This window comes from Pezoporus wallicus, unplaced genomic scaffold (genome assembly GCF_028554395.1).
Source record: "Pezoporus wallicus isolate ANWC-B61680 ecotype Strahan unplaced genomic scaffold, APGP_CSIRO_Pwel_v1 contig_3573, whole genome shotgun sequence".
In the NCBI taxonomy this organism is placed as follows: Eukaryota; Metazoa; Chordata; class Aves; order Psittaciformes; family Psittacidae; genus Pezoporus; species Pezoporus wallicus.
The window spans coordinates 855554-874300 of NW_026642425.1; the positions used below are offsets into that span (position 1 = coordinate 855554).

At 45.7% G+C, this 18747-nt stretch overlaps 1 protein-coding gene across 2 annotated transcripts; it reads left to right on the plus strand.

Annotated features, from left to right (window-relative positions):
- The first annotated feature begins 261 nt into the window (after nucleotides 1–261).
- On the plus strand, nucleotides 262–18025 carry KATNB1 (katanin regulatory subunit B1). 2 transcript variants are annotated; one of them, XM_057430408.1, is made up of 19 exons: nucleotides 262–326; nucleotides 2910–3040; nucleotides 5292–5409; nucleotides 7097–7197; nucleotides 7718–7759; nucleotides 8417–8500; nucleotides 9871–9986; nucleotides 10493–10564; nucleotides 10836–10986; nucleotides 11406–11593; nucleotides 11710–11840; nucleotides 12798–12848; nucleotides 13023–13108; nucleotides 13681–13794; nucleotides 14762–14911; nucleotides 15605–15681; nucleotides 16082–16156; nucleotides 16856–16972; nucleotides 17581–18025. In XM_057430408.1, exons 1-19 carry the CDS (start codon nucleotides 287–289, stop codon nucleotides 17711–17713), a joined length of 1977 nt encoding a protein of 658 aa, XP_057286391.1. In that variant the 5' UTR covers nucleotides 262–286; the 3' UTR covers nucleotides 17714–18025. The 2 variants fall into 2 exon arrangements, with proteins under 2 accessions (XP_057286391.1, XP_057286389.1); XM_057430406.1 differs by lacking the exons at nucleotides 15605–15681; nucleotides 16082–16156; nucleotides 16856–16972; nucleotides 17581–18025 and having other exon boundaries at nucleotides 11707–11840; nucleotides 14762–14959.
- The last annotated feature ends 722 nt before the right edge of the window (nucleotides 18026–18747 follow it).

Genomic DNA, 18747 nt, shown 5'->3' on the forward strand with positions numbered 1-18747 from the left:
TCCACAGCTGCGTGTGGAAACTTGGCAACGGCGCGGCGAGGCCTTGGCTCGCGCCCCGCCCCTGCCCTCTCTGCCGCCGCGGCGCGGCCTTCCCGCCGCTGGGTCCAGCGCGCTGGGGCCTCCCCAACCCCTGCCGGCGCCTTTGTTTGGCCTCCAGACGGCCGGGGCAGCACGGGCGCATGGCCCGGCCGCGGTAGGACGCGGCGGCAGAGAGGCGACCCGGGTGGGCGGGGGACCCTCGCCGGTCGGAGGAGGGCCCATCGGACCGGCCTCGCCGAGCAGAGCCATGGCCGAGGCCGTCGCCACTAAGACGGCGTGGAAGCTGCGTGAGTGTGCCCGGGTGCCCGCCCGAGGGAGGGCGGGGAGGCTGCCCCAGCTGGAAGGGGGGTGGAGGAAGCGGCTTGTGATAGGAACCGGCTAATCCCTGCCTCGGGTGTGGGTGCCCCGGCCTCTTCCCAGCGCGCTGACTGGAACCTTTTAACTTCCAGAAATCCCTTTTGAAAGCACAGCCGCACAGTGGAACAGCTTAGGACCTCGTCATTTCTGTTTGCAAAGGCTGACAGCCTGTGTTTTCCTGATGAGGTGCTGTTCTGGGTAGCCCCACATGAGTAGCACAGTACAAGAACAACTAAGGGAGGCGTGGAGTCCACCTCAGAGCCCAAGTCACAGCGGGGAGTTGCCTCGGTGGCTCGTTGGCCTGGTTGGGGCTGCCCTTCACTGCTGCTCACTTGTGACAGCACAGCAGGTGACTGAGCTCTTTGCTGCGGGAGGGGTGAGGTGAGCTCTGCAGGGCCAGTATGTCTCATCTCTTACATGTACTTTGTAAGAGACCATAATAGTCCGCTGGTTTACATCTCTTATTTTCCTCAGAAGGAGCAGTAAGTGGTTGCTGGCTATGCATTTCTAGCTGCTTCGCTAGTCACTGATGGGTTATTCCATGGGGGCTGTTGCGGAATGCTTGGAAGCAACGGGAAGAGTTCAAAAGTGTGTGCTTTAAATAAGTGACTTTGAGTCTTGAAGTTGCCTAGCAGAAATACAGTACCCTTGGCTGGTAATACATTAAGGGAGCTGAGGTAATTGACTTCTTCAATTTCCTACTTTTTAGAGCAGAAAGCCAGTTTGCCATGTTATCTTTCCAGCCCTGAAACTCCTGCAGTTACCGAAAAAGCAGAAAGCTGATCGATCTCCATTCTCCTTAAGTGGGCTGAAGTTCTTGATCTTCATTTTTTGCTAGGCTCTGCCCCATTTTAGCATCCTCTTTAGAGCAAGAAGCATTCTGAACGTTAGGAATGTTTTGGTGATGCTAATTAGGAACTTTGTATGACTGAGCTGGTGGGTGGTATCTGGTGATGAATACTTCATTAACAAAAACCTCTGTGGGTTTAAGGAAACAGGCATTTTGCTGGGAGTGGATGAAGCTGTCTGGTCACAGCTGGAATCATCAGGCTGTAACATGGCTTTTATGAACAGAGGGTTGAATGCTTCAACAATGACTCTTACATGTAAAATATATTATTAAAAATGAGATCAAGAGGAGGAAAGCAGCAGAGGTGCTGACAGTGCTCTCAGCAGCAACACCGAGCAGCTGTCCTTTCAATTTTAACTAATGGGTTGCTCTATTAATACTAATTGTACTGTTTGTTCCTTCAAGTCTTTGTATACATCCATACTTTAGCACTGTCATATGGAAGATAGGTCTTTCAACACAATACAAGCATATTTTGTCCTTCTCATGTAATTTATGATCCAGTTACCTTTGTCATTTGAAAGGTGTTTCTCCAGCTAAAGTGACAATTGTGCGGTTTTGCTTTCAAAAAAGCACTCTGAGAGCTTGAGATCAAAGTACCTGTAATTATTATTGCAGCCATCTAATATTCTTTTGGATTAGTGTTGCATGTAGAGTAATCAAATTGCTCCTCCCAGCAAAAACAGTCCAAACAAAAGCTGAATTGATTGTCTTTTCACAAACAAGTTTTGTGACTATTAGGCATGCAAATCCTGTGAACTTTCAGAGAACTGTAAGCGGCAGAAATTGGTAAAGACATCTGCCAAAAGCTCTTCCAGAAATTTGAGTGAGTTTAGAAAACCACTGTGAAAATCAGATGTCTAAGCAAAAATGCTAGTTTGTCTTCTCCTTTGCTCCTAACTTGTTTGGAATGAGGCCTCCTTAGAGCTGTGTCATTGTGAAGCCCTCTCAGTGCCAAAACTTCCTCTCAGCCTCCAGTTTTTGAACCGCCTTTTAGTATCAGTCCCATTTGTTCTTTCGTGCCCCTTGGGATATGTATTCATCCTTCCTTTGTCACAGTTTCACATGCTGCATTGCTAAGTTTCACCTGTGATATGCAGTGGGACAGTAGCAAAGCCTCCGCCAAAGCTGGGAAAAGGGAGCTCCACCTACCCCTGCTGCTGAGTCTGGCTTTTTTTTGTGTAAGGTAACAAACTACACTGCTGCTAATCTGCCAGTTCCTCTCAGGTTGGACAGTGCTGCTGCTTTCTAGACCAGGATTAGAAGGCTGTTCTCAAGATGACTCTGGCTGCTGCATATTCTTGCAGCTTCTCAGACACCTCTGCTTACCTAGACCCACTTGGGATACTGAAGGTAAAGCAGCTTCTGTGAGCAGCTTGCCACAGTTGAGCTTCAAGGCTGCCAAGCTGCTGCTAGTGAGAGAAGATGCTTTTTGTAAGCCAAGTGAGCACTGGAGTTGTGAAGCTTGGTCAGCAGATGACTTGCCCACAACAGGCAGAACCAGGGAGGGCTGTTTCAAGCAAGATAATAGTGTGACTTCTTATCTGAACAGTGAGCTGCTGCAGCTTGTCCAGTGGAAACTGGAAAATTTTCCTGAAAGAAGAGTATTTTTTTTTTGGAGGGATGGGATGAAAATTGTAATAACTGTTTGCTTTTTGTCCAGATGAGATCACAGCTCACAGCAGCAATGTGTCCTCACTAGTCCTGGGCAAAACCTCAGGCCGGCTGCTGGCAACTGGAGGAGATGACTGTCGGGTCAACATATGGTCAGTTAACAAGCCCAATTGCATCATGGTAAGAACAGGCCTGTCTTCAGCTTGTGGGGGATGGGAATATTAATTCTGAGGTACAGAGGGTGGGGAATGAGGGGGAAGATTGTTGGATTGTGGCTTCTGGGACTTGTGAAGAGAGTTTACCATGCAAAGACTGGATTCTAGCTAAAGATAGGGACAGAATTCAGTAACTGATGAGACCAGTGCTCCAGAGAGGGCTGGGATGCCTGGCTTCTTCAGCTGGGCCAGTGCTTGCCCAGATAATGAATACTGTGCCTTTTGTTACAGGCTACAGGTAATAAAATGCAGAGTTTTATATGAGATCAGCTAGTTTGAAAGTGCCAGCTGCAGGGCCCAGTTTTATACCCTGGAATTTGCCCTCACAGCAGGAAACATCCCCAGCAGGATGTGTTCCCACCTGTCTGCAGTCACTAATTGTCAGCACAGAATTGTCTGTAGGCTGGGGAATAGTGCTGGGCACAGCATGTTAGAAAGAGCAGGATTACCCCGGTTGTGATCACTAAAGCAACCAGAAATCAGTTTAACAGGTGTCTATCCTGCATGGCATTTGCTTTGAGTGGGTGTTGTCTTTAGCCAGTGTCCCTTATCACTTATTTAATTAACACCACAATGGTGTTGCATTATGGATTTTATTTCTTTAGCCAGCGTAAACTTTGTTATGAAGCAACTGGGGAAATAGGATCAAAGAGGCTAAAAGGTGAATGTGTCTACTTTATTTTCCCATTCATTTACTATGTAAAGGGATTGAAATGGGTGCAAAAGGATTTGCTCGCCTTTGGCAGTGCTGTGCTGCTTGCAAAGCTGTAGTAAAGCTGTAGTAAAGCTGTGTCTTCCCAGCCCTTGGTGGTGGCATGGCAGTAGTTTGAAACTAGAGTATTGCCTTCCCTGAGAAGGTTGAAGGACTTGAGTGTCTGTACCCATTCTGTGGGAGCAGAGAGCTGTGCCTCTCCTGCACTTCTTGGGAGCCACAGATGTTGGAAGCTGGTGTGTCTGAGAGCAGGGGCTGGCTGGAGCTGCTGAGCGTTTGTGCCATTCTTGTATATCAAAAGAATCTTGATTTTTGGGGGTTGTGCTTTATATTTTGTCCTCTGAATTTTATTTTTAGTCTTTATATTATGATTCCATATGTTTACATATTGGGAAAGAGGATGAAGGGGAACTTTTCAAGTAGCACTGCAATTTGATTCCAGTTTGAGCTGTCTTACTAAGCAGTGACATTTGCAGCAGTAGAGTACGTAGAGGATTGCATATGAAATCCTAAAAAAGCCCCATCAGAACAGGAAGCTTCCAGCTGGTGCTCCCAGTATGTTCCCTCTGTATATGTGTGAGAGCTGGCTAGCTTAGCTATTTAAAAAGATCTGTTTGAGGATGGAATAAAGCATAAAATATTGCTTAATTGACAAGTAAAAAGAGTAGTTGTATTTGTTTTCTAAAGCTCATTTTAAATATTCTTGTGTTCTAATTAAATACTGGCCTTTTTAAAATACCTAATTTGGAAGCTTTTTAGATGTCAAGTTATACTTCAGTAGTAGCACCACGTTATCAATGTGACACCCCTTCTGGCAGCAATACTGGAGCTCCTTGTTTATGGGAAGGTTTTGAAGCAACCCTGCTTGTGCTCTTGCTTTAATTTTGTAACTGGCTCATGACACTTTGTGACCCAGTTAGAATGAACACCTTGCTGTTGTTTTTGCCCAGCATAATTGTTATAATGTGTGTGTCAACGTTGTGTGGGCATGCACACTTGATGTTTAAATACCCTTGTCTCTGTTGAAGCATCCTTTCAAAATTAGTCAGTGTACACCAGAAAGTGAGATGATGTGGAAGATACATGCATGGTTCTATATGCAGTGATGGTCATAGAGAATTACAGAATCACAGTCTGATTTGTGTTGGAAGGGACCTTAAAGCTCATGCAGTTCCAACCCCGTGCCATGGTCAGAGAACACCTTCCACTAGATCAGGTAGCTCCAAGCCCTGTCCAACCTGGCCTTGAACACTGCCAGGGATGGGGCAGCCACAGCTTCTCTGGGCAACCTGTGACAGGGTCTTCTTCCTGAGGTGTCATCTGAATCTGTCCTCTGTCAGTTTAAAGTTGGTCTTTAGGGTGTTCTATCATAGTGGTAGCTGATGTGAAAAAAGGAGTAGGTGTAGCCAGGTGGTTCTAACTCACGGATAAAGACATGAACAATGCCATTATGGACAGGGCTGTGTCAGTAGCTGTTGATGGTGACTTGTGGTTTTCTTTGCAGAGCTTGACAGGCCATACATCGCCCATTGAGAGCCTACAGGTCAATACGAGTGAGAATCTCATTGTTGCAGGGTCCCAGTCAGGGTCCATTCGAGTTTGGGACCTGGAAGCTGCCAAAAGTATGTTTCCATGAGTTCTGTTGATGCATGCTTTTTTAACATCCTTATGCTTAATACATATGGTAACCCAAAAGGTTCCTAACTTATGAAGGAACAAGAGCCTGGCATTGCTTTCATCTTAATTTCCATCCTTCTTACAGAGCTTTTATGCACTTCCTACTGAGGCTGTGGAGCTGTGTATGCACACTCAAGCAGAAATTTGTACATGTGTTGTGGAGACTGATCCAAGGAGCTAGTTTCTAGCACTGACTCAAGTGTGTTGAGATTTATATCCCAGATGAGTTTCCATGCATGTGTAGAGTAACTAGCATATAGAATTTGTATTTAGACTCTCAGCTTAAAATTGATTTTGGATCCTTTTAAGGTTGACAGATTGGAAGTTTTAAGTATATTAAGTTCTGACAAGTACAGGAATCCCTCACTTACTGACCCCTTGTTCTCATTCTTAGGTTCTAACTTTTCTTTTTTTTTTTCCTCAGCTGATTCTTCTCCTCTTCAATTCTTGCATGAAAGATGTAATTTTTAATAAATCATAAAAGCCATGAGCTCGTCGAGCTCTGATCCTTTAAAGGCCAACTGTTGAGTCATGCTTTATTTATTGCATTTTTCTCAAATCCTAGAACAAGTTTGCAAACGAATCATGCATCTCTTGAATGCATTCTAGCAGGAATCCGTAAAATGACTCACTATTTCGTATAGGTTGGTATTTGTTCATAGAAAGAGTATGTAATGAAGATAGACTTTCACTGGCTGCGCTAAGAAGGCAGACAGCAGGTGGCATAAATAATAAAAAACTGCTTTTGCAATTCAAACAGATAAAGTCAGTTCAGTAATAAACTAGTTTGGCTCTACAAGTGCAGAGTAGCTGAGGTGGCTGAATTTATTAGGACACCTATGAGCCAGTGTCTGTGCAAATGACCACTCTGGCTCAGTTCATTTCTGCTAGGGGAGTCATCAAACTGTTCCAGATGGCAGATGGTGGAGAGAGGTTGTCCTTGTTATTATCTGTGCAATTTTTCTTCCTCGAGTCTCTGCTTTCAGAGATATGGTATTCCAGTTCTACTGGTCCTTTCTGACTGCCAGAATTAGAAGGGGTGTTACTTGGTTGATAACTTGCTGAAACCCTGTGATCATTCCTCTCTTGCTTCTCAACTGTTCTTTCCCAGTCTTTGGAATGCTTTTTGCAAGGAGCAATTGAAGAAGTCCAAGGAGAGTATTGGAACCTGAGAGACGGAAGTCAGGCTTGTGCCTGGATGGGAGTGCAGAGTCCTGGAAAGGGTCTTTCCGAACAATGCAGATAACCAAATGTCCCTTTCACTTCCTGACTAAAACTGTTGCCCCCTCCCTTACCCTGTTCTGCTCTCAGTGTAACAGGAGGAAAGATAAGCTGCCTAGAAGCTGCCTCAGAGCGTGGCTTTTCAGTTTTATTTTCAGCGTGGAGGCCTCTGGAGTTTTATTCATAATTTCTACACCTAAGGACAGGACTTTCATTAGGGTTATTGAACATCAGCCCTCTATTGCTGTTTCTTTGCATTGCAAGTGCAAGGTTGGAAATGTTTCCGTAAAATAGTGTATACCATATGTAACATGTCTAATGTATGGCTAAACTTCTGCATGGTGTCTGGGGGAAATGATCTACTAAATATTTGCTCCCTATTCCTTCTTGCTCTGCTGCTTCTTTTCCCAGTTCTTCGATCCTTACTTGGTCACAAAGCAAATATCTGCAGCCTTGATTTCCATCCTTATGGAGGCATTGTGGCATCTGGCTCTTTGGACACAAACATTAAGGTAAAACCCATACTCTCCTAGAGGTTGCCCTCTTTCCTTGGAGTATGTCTGTTTTGAAAAGTGCCAGAATGTGCTTTGGGCCAAGCTGTTGGTAGGTGCTGCACATCATCATTTCCATGTCTGTGGGCAGGTGAATTTGTGCTTGTGAAATCTATACGTGTGTGTTTGCAAAGGCAGTGTGACTCCTGTGCTGTCAAATGTGGCTCATGGTGCCAGCCAAGTGCTGGGTGTCACCAAGCACAGATGTCTTGATTGCTGTGGATTGCACCTGCTTCATCATGCTCATCTTAGACTGTAGGAATCAAGCTTCTGTAGTAAGAAATACCTTATAGAAGTGATTCTCACTTGGGGAATTGGGTTAGGAAATACCCCTAAAGCAAACAGGGGTTCAACAGCCCCTTCAGTGTTTTCATTCTGTAGTATCATATCAGCTTGGTTACAGGGAGAGCTTGTTACCAGACTCTTGGGCTCCCTACGTACTGGTCTAAATATATCTTTTGTTTGCTTTTCTTCCCTGTAGCTCTGGGATATGAGAAAAAAAAACTGTGTCTTCAGGTACAAGGTAAAATGCTTCATTAGTTTTCAGGCAAAGAGTGGGGAAAGATTTATACTGAGAACTTGTGAACAAACTTTAAAGTGATTATGTGCAGTTAATTCTCTAGTTTTCCAGTATGAAAATGAGATCTGCACAATTTGTGAAGTGGCCTGGCAAACCTCTGCAGGCCATTGTGAGCTGCATGGGAGCATGAAATGGACATCATAGGAGTTGAAGTACTCTAGTCTTGTTTGCTTTAATGCGGGATGGAGAGCATCCATGAGTGTTATTTATACTGTGACTGGTATTACCATGCAAGTCCACCCTGCACCAGGATGGTTCTATTCTTGGGGCTTTTTTCATCCCAAAGGACTTGCTGTATATTTTTTAATTTAGGAAACAATTTAGTGGAACAACATTTCTATGTGATCACCCATAAATCTGTGTAATTTTAAATTGTTTCTGAATAAGTCAGATCTGTATTTACCATACTTAAAGTGTTGCCAGAAATGTCCACACTCATTTAGTGTGGGTGACTGTTCAGTGGCGTGTGAGCTGTGGACTCTCTGAAACAGTCAGTTGATTTTATTGTACAGTATAGAATTAAAAGCCGAAAGCCAGAATTCCTTCAAAAGGAAGGTGGGGGGGGGAAGATTAAAATACTATTTGTTATTCTCATTTTAGGGTCACACAGAAGCAGTTCGATGTCTCCGGTTTAGTCCTGATGGGAAGTGGTTAGCCTCTGCTGCTGATGATCACACTGTGAAGGTAATTTATTGTGACACCTGCTTATGTGCTTGTGGTGCATAGGAATGCTGGGATCATCTTTTACCAGGCATTACCAGCACTCACTCATAAACACTTTTAGTTAATTAAGCAGCTGACTGAGCCCTGTGGCTTTGCAAGAACCAGTCTGTTTATGAGGATCATGTCCAGTGGCCCACAACATCCAGAAGAGAGCCGTATGTGTTGCAGTGCACTTATCCAACAGACATCTTGGCACTATGCGCATGAAAATTCAAGTTTTGGTGGTGGTGCAAGTTGTGAGACATGAACATTGGCCTCAGTTTTGTCAATAGTTGTTACAGAATGAGTTGCCCACAGCACATTACTTCACCATACCAGTTTCTGCTCTGCTTAATGAATTCACTAGGAGTGTGTTACCATACATAGATTTGGGTTGGAAGAGACCTTGAAGTTCATCCAGTTCCAACCCCCTGCCACGGGCAGGGACACCTTCCACTAGACCCAGTTGCTCCAAGCCCTGTCCAACCTGGCCTTGAGCACTGCCAGGGATGGGGCAGCCACAGCTTCTCTGGGCAGCCTGTGCCAGGGCCTCAGTACCCTCACAGGAAAGAACTTCTTCCATATATCCAACTTAAATCTCACCCTTTTTCAGTTTAAACCAATCACCCCTTGTCCTATCACTACAGTCCCTGATGAAGAGTCCCCTCTCCTTCATCTTTGTGTAGCCCCCTTCAGGTACTGGAAGGCTGCTCTGAGGTCTCCCTGCAGCCTCGCTCGACTGAACAGGCCGAATTTTCTCAGCTTGTCTTCATGTCACATACATTGCACATGATTATCTGCCTGAAAATTGCTGTTGGGACTGAGCAGAAAAGTATCAAGTGAAACAGTGACTTCAGTTGTTTCAGTTGTAGTATGGAGGACTGTGGGCAAAGGACTGGTTTTTGTTTTCAGCTTCACATGAAATAACCTGATCAGTCGTTTCACTCTGGATTTTTCAGTGGTGGCTAATGCTAAGGGATTCAGAGCTTTGGGCTTTCTGTCTGCTTTTGAGATATAATCTGTGAGGACAGGAGAATCTGCTGTATTTTATGCCAGTCTCTAAATATAAATCAGAAACTTCTAGAGGACAAATGAAAAATTTAGAAGAAAATGCCAGGAAAAAAAGAAAAAAAAAAAAACAACCAAACACAAAAACAGACAAACAAACAAAACAAACAAACAAGACAAAAAGCAGATTCTAATGACTGGGATTGTACTCCTTCCCTGAGCATTGAGTCTGTTCCTGGAGGGGAAGAAGCATTAGAAGGTTACCAGTACAAGGAAACCTGAAGTGTATTGGAATTCTCTAACATGAAGTCCTTTCAAGAGTCTCTTTTCTTTCTTTCTTCCAGCTTTGGGATCTGGTGGCTGGGAAGCTAGTGTTTGAATTTACAGAACATACTGGCCCAGTAAACGTTGTTGAATTCCATCCCAATGAATACCTTTTGGCATCTCGTAGCTCTGACAGGTATGTAAGGAGAGGGAGAAGGAAGGGAATAGTGTATGTCTATTCCCTTTCCTGCTGCCCTTCCTTTTAGCAATGTGGAAAATAGGAATCTCACACAACTTAAACGTACCATTGCAAGAGCCTGACATCTAGCCAGCAGCACATCACATCTGTGATGTGAAACACATGGAGGTATTGTCTTCTCGTGCAAAATTGGTGGCCCTCTCTACCGCACCAGAAAACAGTGCTATAGCCTCAAGCCTCTCACTAGTCCAGCTGACATACTGAACAGCCTGTTCAGTTAGCAGGCTGTCCTCTTAGATCTGGATGAACAGTAAATACCTATTCATGTCTAGAGCCTCTAAGCATCTGTGGCTGTATTATGGATCTTAGCTCGACTGGCCTTCTGGGCAGGGTCATTATACGTGCATGACAGCAAAAGCCATTCTAGCAGTTTGTGCAATTCCAGATCCTACTGCAGATCTCTAGAGGGATGAGTGATGATTTTTATTCTGTTCTGTGTACAGGACTGTTCGGTTCTGGGACTTAGAGAAGTTTCAAGTGGTGAGCTGTATTGAAGAGGAGGCTACTCCTGTCAGGTATATTAAATTCCTACTGCAGTGTCCAAAGCAGAGACTGAAGTGTGGGTAAACGGAGGATTTCCTGAAAGAGACTTTACTGGGGAGAAGTTTGGGCAGCTGGAGATGTTGCCCAGGCCCACCAGATTGCACATCTGAATACCAGATTGATAAGCTTATTGTTAGACACATAGCTGGAGGTGTTCAATGAAGACAGGGATACAGCCCTAGGGTCACTGTGAAAACGCTGGAAGATTGTATATGCCTAATTTTCCATCTGCCTTCCTCCCAGGTGTGTGCTTTTCAACCCAGATGGCTGCTGCTTGTATAGTGGCTTCCAGGATTCCCTGCGTGTGTACGGCTGGGAACCAGAGCGCTGTTTTGATGTGGTCTTTGTGAACTGGGGAAAAGTAGCTGATTTATCTGTTCGCAACAACCAGCTGGTAAGCCACTGCTCCTGAAGAGGGGGCAGGCAGCTGCAAAAGACAAAACCTCCTGCCTCCTTTCAGGCCTTAAAGGTTCTATCAGACTGTAAGCAGCCAGGGCTTGCCACGTGCCTAGCACTTAGACAAAGATTGTGTGCTTTTGCTTTGAGCAACGTCGTGCTCCACTTTGTCTCTCTTTGGCTTCCGGAGGAAAGAACTGGAGCTTGGTTTGACCAGTATTTAGAAACTATGCTTGTCAAAAGTCTTACTACAGCCTTTTGTAAAACACTGGCAGCTTCAAATTGAAAAAGCCAAAGCAGCTAACTGGGAAATTCTCAAACAGTTGTGCAGGGTCACTGCGTCATGCCTGCTCTGAAAAAGGCTCAGGGTGTGCACCCTGTTCCCTTGTGAGTTACCTTGGTCTTTTGTCTCTACAGATAGGTGTTTCCTTTGCACAAAGCACAGTCTCTTCCTTTGTTGTGGATCTCAGCAGAGTCACAAAGTCGGATTCTATTCCTCATGGGCTAATCAAGGATGATGAGCCTCTTGTGCCACCTACCCCTACAGGGTCCTCCTTTCGCCGCATCTATGACAGGCCCTCAACTAGCTGCAGCAAGCCACAAAGGTAGGGAATCTACTAGCTTGTTGTATTTCAAGATTTTAAGGAAATGCAAGCTTGGTGCTTTCTCTCTGGCAGAGTCCATATGACTTGCTCTGACAGCATCTCTTTTTCCACAGTAGAGTGAAGCATAACTCAGAGAGTGAGAGGCGCAGTCCCAGCAGTGAAGACGACCGGGATGAAAAGGAATCAAAAGCTGAGATCCAGAACCCAGAGGATTACAATGAGATCTTCCAGCCCAAGAATGCTATATGTCAGTACCAAGGTTTATTATGCTATTGAATAGTGATTGTATTAGCACTGTGGGTGCTAAACTGGTTCTGTAGAAGTGAGCTTTGGGATACTATTATAGAGGCTTTATCTGTGACTGGGAGAATTTAGGAAATGGCTTTTTTGGACGCTGAACCACAGATGATGTCGGCGAACTGCTAGGAGGTGGCACCTTTACTGGGTACAGTGATGTCTGGTCAAAGCCTGTCTCAGAATCCAGAGCTCCATTGTAAGCATAGATTCACATCCTGCTTTAGGTTGGAAGGGGCCTTAAAGCTCATCCAGTTCCAACCCCTGCCACAGGCAGGAACACCTTCCACTAGACCAGGTTGCTCCAAGCCCTGTCTAGCCTGGCCTTGAACACTGCCAGGGATGGGGCAGCCACAACAGCAAAGCATGCTGCTGCCTTGTTTTGATTAGGGAGGACTACTGTCTTACAGGATCTTTATTAGCTTAGAATTGTGCTATGAATAAAATCAGCAGCCTCCGTTAAAGAAGGAAAGACAAAATGTTCTGTTAAAGCAGAAGTGGTTGTTTAGGAAGCATAGTGCAAGGCCTGTGCCATTTTTATGTGAATGTGAAAAATTAGGTACTCCTTTTAAGGAATTAATAATCATTATTTGAATTTATTTATGTAAATCAGTTTAGCTAGTGGTGGTGGTTTTTTGTTTCATGCAATTTGTTGTGACAGTGCCTTTCTTATGCTTCACACCTCTTCTGCAGCGATGAACTAGTTTCTTATCTCCCATCCATGAAGGCTGAAAGCCTTTGGCTAAACTCAACAATAGTGTCACAGTGTGAAGGAGATAACTGCTTGTCATATTGCTGATTACTCAAATATGTGGAGTTTTGGAGGCCTCTCAGCTCCAAGGTTGACTTATTGCTTATCTGTAGCCTTGGATGCTTCTTTGTTTGTTTATTCTGTTCCCCATCTCTGTAGGTCGCACTCCTCCTCGGAACAGTGAGCCCTTTCCAGCCCCTCCTGAGGATGGTGAGTATGAAAACGACCCCTTGGGGAGAATGGGGTTAATGACCCTTAAAGGTGGGAGAGCTCCACATCTGCAGAAAAGACTACTCGTAATCTAGCTGTACAGAAGCTTTTCTACCAACTTCTCTTGAAAGGAACAATCAGTTTCTGCTTTCTCACTTCTTTCCCTCTTGGTAGAGCCCATAGCTGCAAAGGAAGCAGTGAAGCCCACCCGAGCTCCGGATGTCCAGACATTGTTGCCAAAGCAAGAACTTGTATGTACTGTTTGGTCTGTTAATAGCTGTTCATACCCCCACTGTGAAAAGATACACAAGTGCTAGAGACTTTACAGTTTCTAAGGAAGCAGATTCCTCTACTGGAGAGCAGTAAAAGTGCAGCTTCAGGCTTTGTCCTGCCCTAAGTCTTGCCTGATCAGTAGAATCAAAGGCCAAGCCTCCAACAGGCAATGACTCTATTGCTTCTGTTCACTTCCTGCACTTGCAGTGGTGTTTCTGCTTGTATCTCAAAAGTGGGGCACTCTGAAGAGGACCGAGTGCAGGATATATTATCCTGGCTTCTCTCTCAGCCTTCAGGCTGGCTACAGCCTCTTACCCTGATTTTAGATACCAGTGGCAACTTGGCACTTCTGCTGGGACATCTCTCTGTTCTTTGCAAATCTTAATTACATCTTAGTAGGTACCTGAGAAATACTTCATTGCCTCTTTAAACTGTGCTAGTAAATTGGAGACTGCTTCTGCCTTAGGACCCTGCTGTGGGAAGAAAACAGGTCAGGAAAAAAAGGACATCAGGCTAGGGCCAGAATGCTTCTGATGGAGCTGTTATCCTAATTCTGCAGCCAGTTCAGAGGCCACCAATTGCCTCTTCAGCTGCTTTGACCAGAGCAGAGCCGTTGGTGATTCCTGCAGCCAGAAATGAGCCCATTGGCCTGAAAGCCTCTGACTTTCTACCAGTAAGTATATCTGGACAAAAGAAAAGTTTCTGGCTGGTGTCTGTTTTGGGTGGCATCAGAAAGGGGGTTCTCTGACATGCAGGTGTACTGGGTGCTTTCTGCAGCCTGCAGTCCTCAGTACTGAATAAGACCATGTTACTTCCTGTTCATCCGCTGCCCACTTGGTGCCTTTCCCGCCTCACAGCTCCTCTAACATGCAGTTCCTGTGGAATCAGCAACTCCAGATTGCTGGACACAGTCCCCATTGTGATTGACAGCAGGCTGATGTGAACACAGCAGCATTGATCCACACTCAAAGATTGCGTTATTAAAGCGGAGAACTAGGGATAGGGCTCAGACACTGAACAATTCCATGTGCTAGACAGTGATTCATTTAGAAAATTGGTGTCTGCCATTACACATACATAATTATTTCATAGCAATGTTTTCCTCTTGGAGGCCTCTTGGCCTCTCCTGGGGAGGATATTTCCTGTCCCAGAAATGGAGAAGGACTGGAGGATCCTTATGAATTCAAACTCGAATTGTGAGCAAAGGAAGTGGTGGTTCCAGCAGGGCTTAGCAGGAATCAAACTGAGAGGCTAATAAATGGTGTGAGATTTATAATTGTAATAACATTCAGCTGAATGTTTCACATGAAAAATAGGGCGTGTGTGAAAATATTTCTTCATCAAAATATGTTGGTTTTGGAAACCTCCTTTTAATTAACTTTTTTTAAAATTTTGAGAGTTTCTCCAAAGCTTCAAACATATTTGTGACTGATGTAGTAGAAAAGGCAGAAGAGAAGTAACTTAGATCAGAACAAATTGAGCATTTCAATTTCAAAATGGTTTTAAAACCGTCTTGAAGGAAGTCAGTATTTGCTGGGACTCTCTACACCAAAACCAGCTCTCACCTACGCCAAGGAAAGCTCCTACTTTTCTGTGCCACCTTGCTCTATTATTGCTGCTCCATTGGTGTGTACTTTCAGGCTGTGAAAAACCAAAGCCAGACAGAGCCTGTAGATGAGGAAGCCATTTCCCAGATCAGGAAAGGCCACGAGACCATGTGTGTGGTGCTCGCCAGTCGCCGCAAGAATCTGGACACTGTGCAGGCTGTGTGGAGCTCCAGTGATATCAAGGCAAGGATGTAGAGATACCTATGGCCTGTAAGGCTTGTTCAGCCGGGAGAAGAGGTTTTTGGGGAGACCTTAGAGCAGCTCCAGTGCCTAAAGGGGCTACAAGAAACCGGGAGAGGGGCTTTGGACAAGGGCCTGTAGGGACAGAACAAGTGGGAATGGCTTTAACTTGACAGAGTTCCCAAGATTTCTCCTTGGGAAGTTCTTCCCTGTGAAGGTACTGAGGCCCTGGCACAGGTTGCCCAGAGGAGCTGTGGCTGCCCCATCCTTGGCAGTGTTCAAGGCCAGGGTAGATGGGGCTTGGCACAACCTGCTCTAGTGGAAGGTGTCCCTTCCAGTCGAAGGTGTTGGAACTGGATGAGCTTTAAAGGCTTTTCCAACCCAAGCTAGTCTGTGTTTCTCTGTGATGGGAGCAGCTGAACAGCTCTTCTGCTTGCAGGTAAACAGTTCTGCCTCTTGCACAAAATGCAGGGTCTCGCAGCTTTTGTCCCCAGGCAGAGTGCTGCTGTGTCCCACCTGCACTTGAATGGCCACAAAGAAACATGGAAAACTTTCTCACAAGAGGGTTGTCTTCTCTTCCCTAGTGAGCTCCACATTTCCTCTGCCTTGTTTTTGAAAAGCTGTACTTGATACTAATTGCACTAGCCTAGCCAGTTTGAGCTTTGCACTTGGTGACTTCTTCCCCTTCTCTCCCAGAACTCTGTTGACTCTGCAGTGGCGATCAACGATCTGTCTGTTGTCGTGGACCTCATGAATATTGTCAACCAAAAACCGTGAGTCCTGGGTAGGGGCAGCCCCTGGGATACCCCAGAGGCGTCTGGCTTAGTGTCAGGAGTGCTTCTTTGTACCTGCCTTGTATCCAGTGGACAATGACAGCATGAAATGCATGTGCTTGTAGTCAGATCTGCAAGTCTGCAGCACCAGAGACTGCTGGAGATGCATGGGGCCCTTGCAGTAGGCAAATGGTGCCTCACTTAGAGCTTCATGAAGTGACTGTTGAATCAAAATAAGTCAAAACCTTCCATTTCCCATCACAAGGGGGAGTCAGTGAACTTGCTCAGTAAACTAGAATGCTGCTGCCTGTTTTTTTTTTTGCCAGAAAGCATTATTTGTGTCAACTCAGTTTTGTAAAGCTTCATAATCCTGTCTCAGCTTGTGTTTTTTTCTTTTCAGGTCTCTTTGGAAGCTGGATTTGTGTGCTATAGTCCTGCCACAGGTAGAAAAACTACTCCAAAGTAAATATGAAAGGTGAGGCCCCAAAAACATGGTGTATTGGAGGAGAAGGTGGAGATACTCCTAGAATTGCTCCTTTATGTGTTTTGTAGCTGAAATAACATCCTGAAGACTCACAGCAGATACAGTATAATGCCAATACAACAGCTGGAAAAGGGCAATGGAGTTGCCAAGTGTATGGGGGAAGAGTTATGGAAAGTCTGCATGGGCAGGAAGAGCAGGATATTGAGATTCGGTGCAGGTGTATTGGATTGAAAGCAGCTCTGGCAGCCAGGAGGGGTCACATCAGTGTAGAACAAATGTGCTCTGCACACAGATGGGAATGAGGTTGTCGATGTGGAGCAAGAGGAGTGAAATCCTGCATGGGGGTCACTTGGATTGCTTTGAACTTCGTTAGGTGGCAAAAAATATGCAGCCTCGCTTAAGATGGAGTGTCTGCCATTCCAGGTCCCCTCAGCAGGACACCTCTGCTCTGGAGCAGAAAGGTTTTGCTTAGCAGAGAATATGCCAGGACTTTTTAAAGGACTCACTTTGTCAGTCTTGACTGGAACCAAAATGTATGGGTATTTGGCTGGTGCTCTCCTTACCAGGTTCCAGGTGGTGGGTGGGGGTTTGGTTGAGTGGATTGTCCCCATTGACTGGATGTGAGTGACAGCTGTGTGCTGGGAGGACGGGAATGAAACTCAAGTGGGACCCGATTCTCCATTTTTCTAGTTACGTGCAGACTGGCTGCACCTCCCTGAAACTCATTCTCCAGAGATTCCTGCCACTGATCACAGACATCCTCGCTGCACCACCTTCTGTTGGAGTGGACATCACCAGGGAGGAAAGGTGAGGCACTTACCTCCTGCACTTGCTCCCTTTTTTGCCCCAGCCTTTCTCTTCAGTGAGCTTTGCTCCTTGTCATCAAGGCTTTGATACTAGACTGGGCATGCCTGCCCTTTTGTCCGTCAACACCAAACACTCCCGCCATGAGAAAAGACCAAGGACTGCTTTTCTGTCTGTCACTGTGTATTGAGTCATGCCTGAGCAAAGCGTGAGTATTTCAAGAGTAAAACCACCTTGTGGCTTCACCCTCTACCTCACAAGACACATGAGTTGTCAGCTGGGCGCTGGATTTCTAGTTCATTCACAGGATAGCTCTGCTCTGAGAAGCTGCCCTCTGAAAACAACACCTCCTTCCTCCCTGGACTTTACTGCCAAAGGGGAAAGGAGGAGTAAAAGAGTCTTTATGTGGATGCCATTCTTTGTTGTCATGAGGATGTGGGCTGAATACATAGTGTTTCTGCAGAGCCATGCTCACATTTTAGCCTCTTCCAGGCTATTTGCAGGGCTTGTGTTTTCTCACCTGCTTATATTGCGTCTTTGGTGCTGCAGGAACAAGCACTTCTCTTCAGCATCTGAGGATTCATGCTGTGTCTGCTTTCTCCCTTTTGCAGGCTTCATAAATGCAAGCTGTGCTACAGGCAGCTGAAAAACATCAGCAGCATCATCAAGAACAAGTCCGGGCTCAGCGGCCGCCATGGTAGTACCTTTCGGGAACTGCACCTCCTCATGGCTGTCCTGGAGTGACAGCCGCCACCTTCCCATGTGCAAATGAAGGTGGCCAAGCTCTCCTTGGTCTGGCTGGATTTCACCACTCTCCATGTGTCCATCTTTGCCCTCACAGTGCAGTAGGGAAGTGGGATCTCACTGGCTGGTTGCCTGCCTAGCCTGGGTGCATTTATGGGCTGGATGGAGGACCTGAGTGGAGTGCATCTGTGCTGCATGAGGGGACCTGCCTGGTGGAGGGCCTCACAAAGCCCTGTAGGGAGACAGCTTCATTTCATCTTTTCATCTCGGCATCAAGCTGTCAGCTCCTCCATCTATGTGATGGCCTTTTGCTGACGGCCATCCAAGCCCACTGTCACATCTTCACCCATGTGTGCTGTTGGCTTACTGGCTCTATGGGTTGGGGCTGGCTGGCCCCTCTCTCTCTGTGCACTGTGCTGCCCACAACAGCATGATGGGGGTTGGAGTGTCCTTTCTCTACAGAAGGACTTCACCTACCCTGTGGGACTGGGTGTTTGGGCTTCCTTCATCAAACATGAGCCAGGACACCAAGACTCCATGCCTGGGGTAGCTTCAAGGACTTACATTGAGAGGGGGCTTCCTCTTGGCTTCTCAGAAAGCCCTGCTGGCACCCTGGACTGCACAAGCTTAATATCATCAGAATTGCTGGTAACTGAGGTCTATCTGGAGGAGTTAAAATATGTGACTTAAAACAGGATTTCTCATATTTTTACATTTGGGGATAAGGATTTAGGAGGGCTGAGAAACAGAAGCATGTGTCTTTCTATGTCCACTGGACCGCTATTTTTCCCTGAATAAATGTCTGTCAGAACCTTTCTGTCCCTCTTTCTTTCCAGTGCAGAAAGAGGTTCCTGTTGGTGCTTCCCCTGCTCCTCCCAGCCTGTCTCCTATTTTGTTATACACTGGAGCTTGTTCTCTGGGAAACTGTAACTTATAATGGAGTTTATTAAAAGATTTTTAACTTTTTTTTTGTAAGAAGTTGTGTTAAATGCCTGAATCTCTTGAAGCCCTGTTCACCTTGTCATGCCTCCTGG

Excerpts from the sequence above, each read along its gene's own strand:
- KATNB1 (XM_057430408.1), top strand. The coding sequence starts at position 287 with ATGGCCGAGGCCGTCGCCACTAAGACGGCGTGGAAGCTGC. Across the intron at positions 8,501-9,870 it reads CTGATGATCACACTGTGAAG|CTTTGGGATCTGGTGGCTGG; the intron begins GTAATTTATTGT and ends TCTTTCTTCCAG. Across the intron at positions 10,987-11,405 it reads CTGTTCGCAACAACCAGCTG|ATAGGTGTTTCCTTTGCACA; the intron begins GTAAGCCACTGC and ends TTGTCTCTACAG.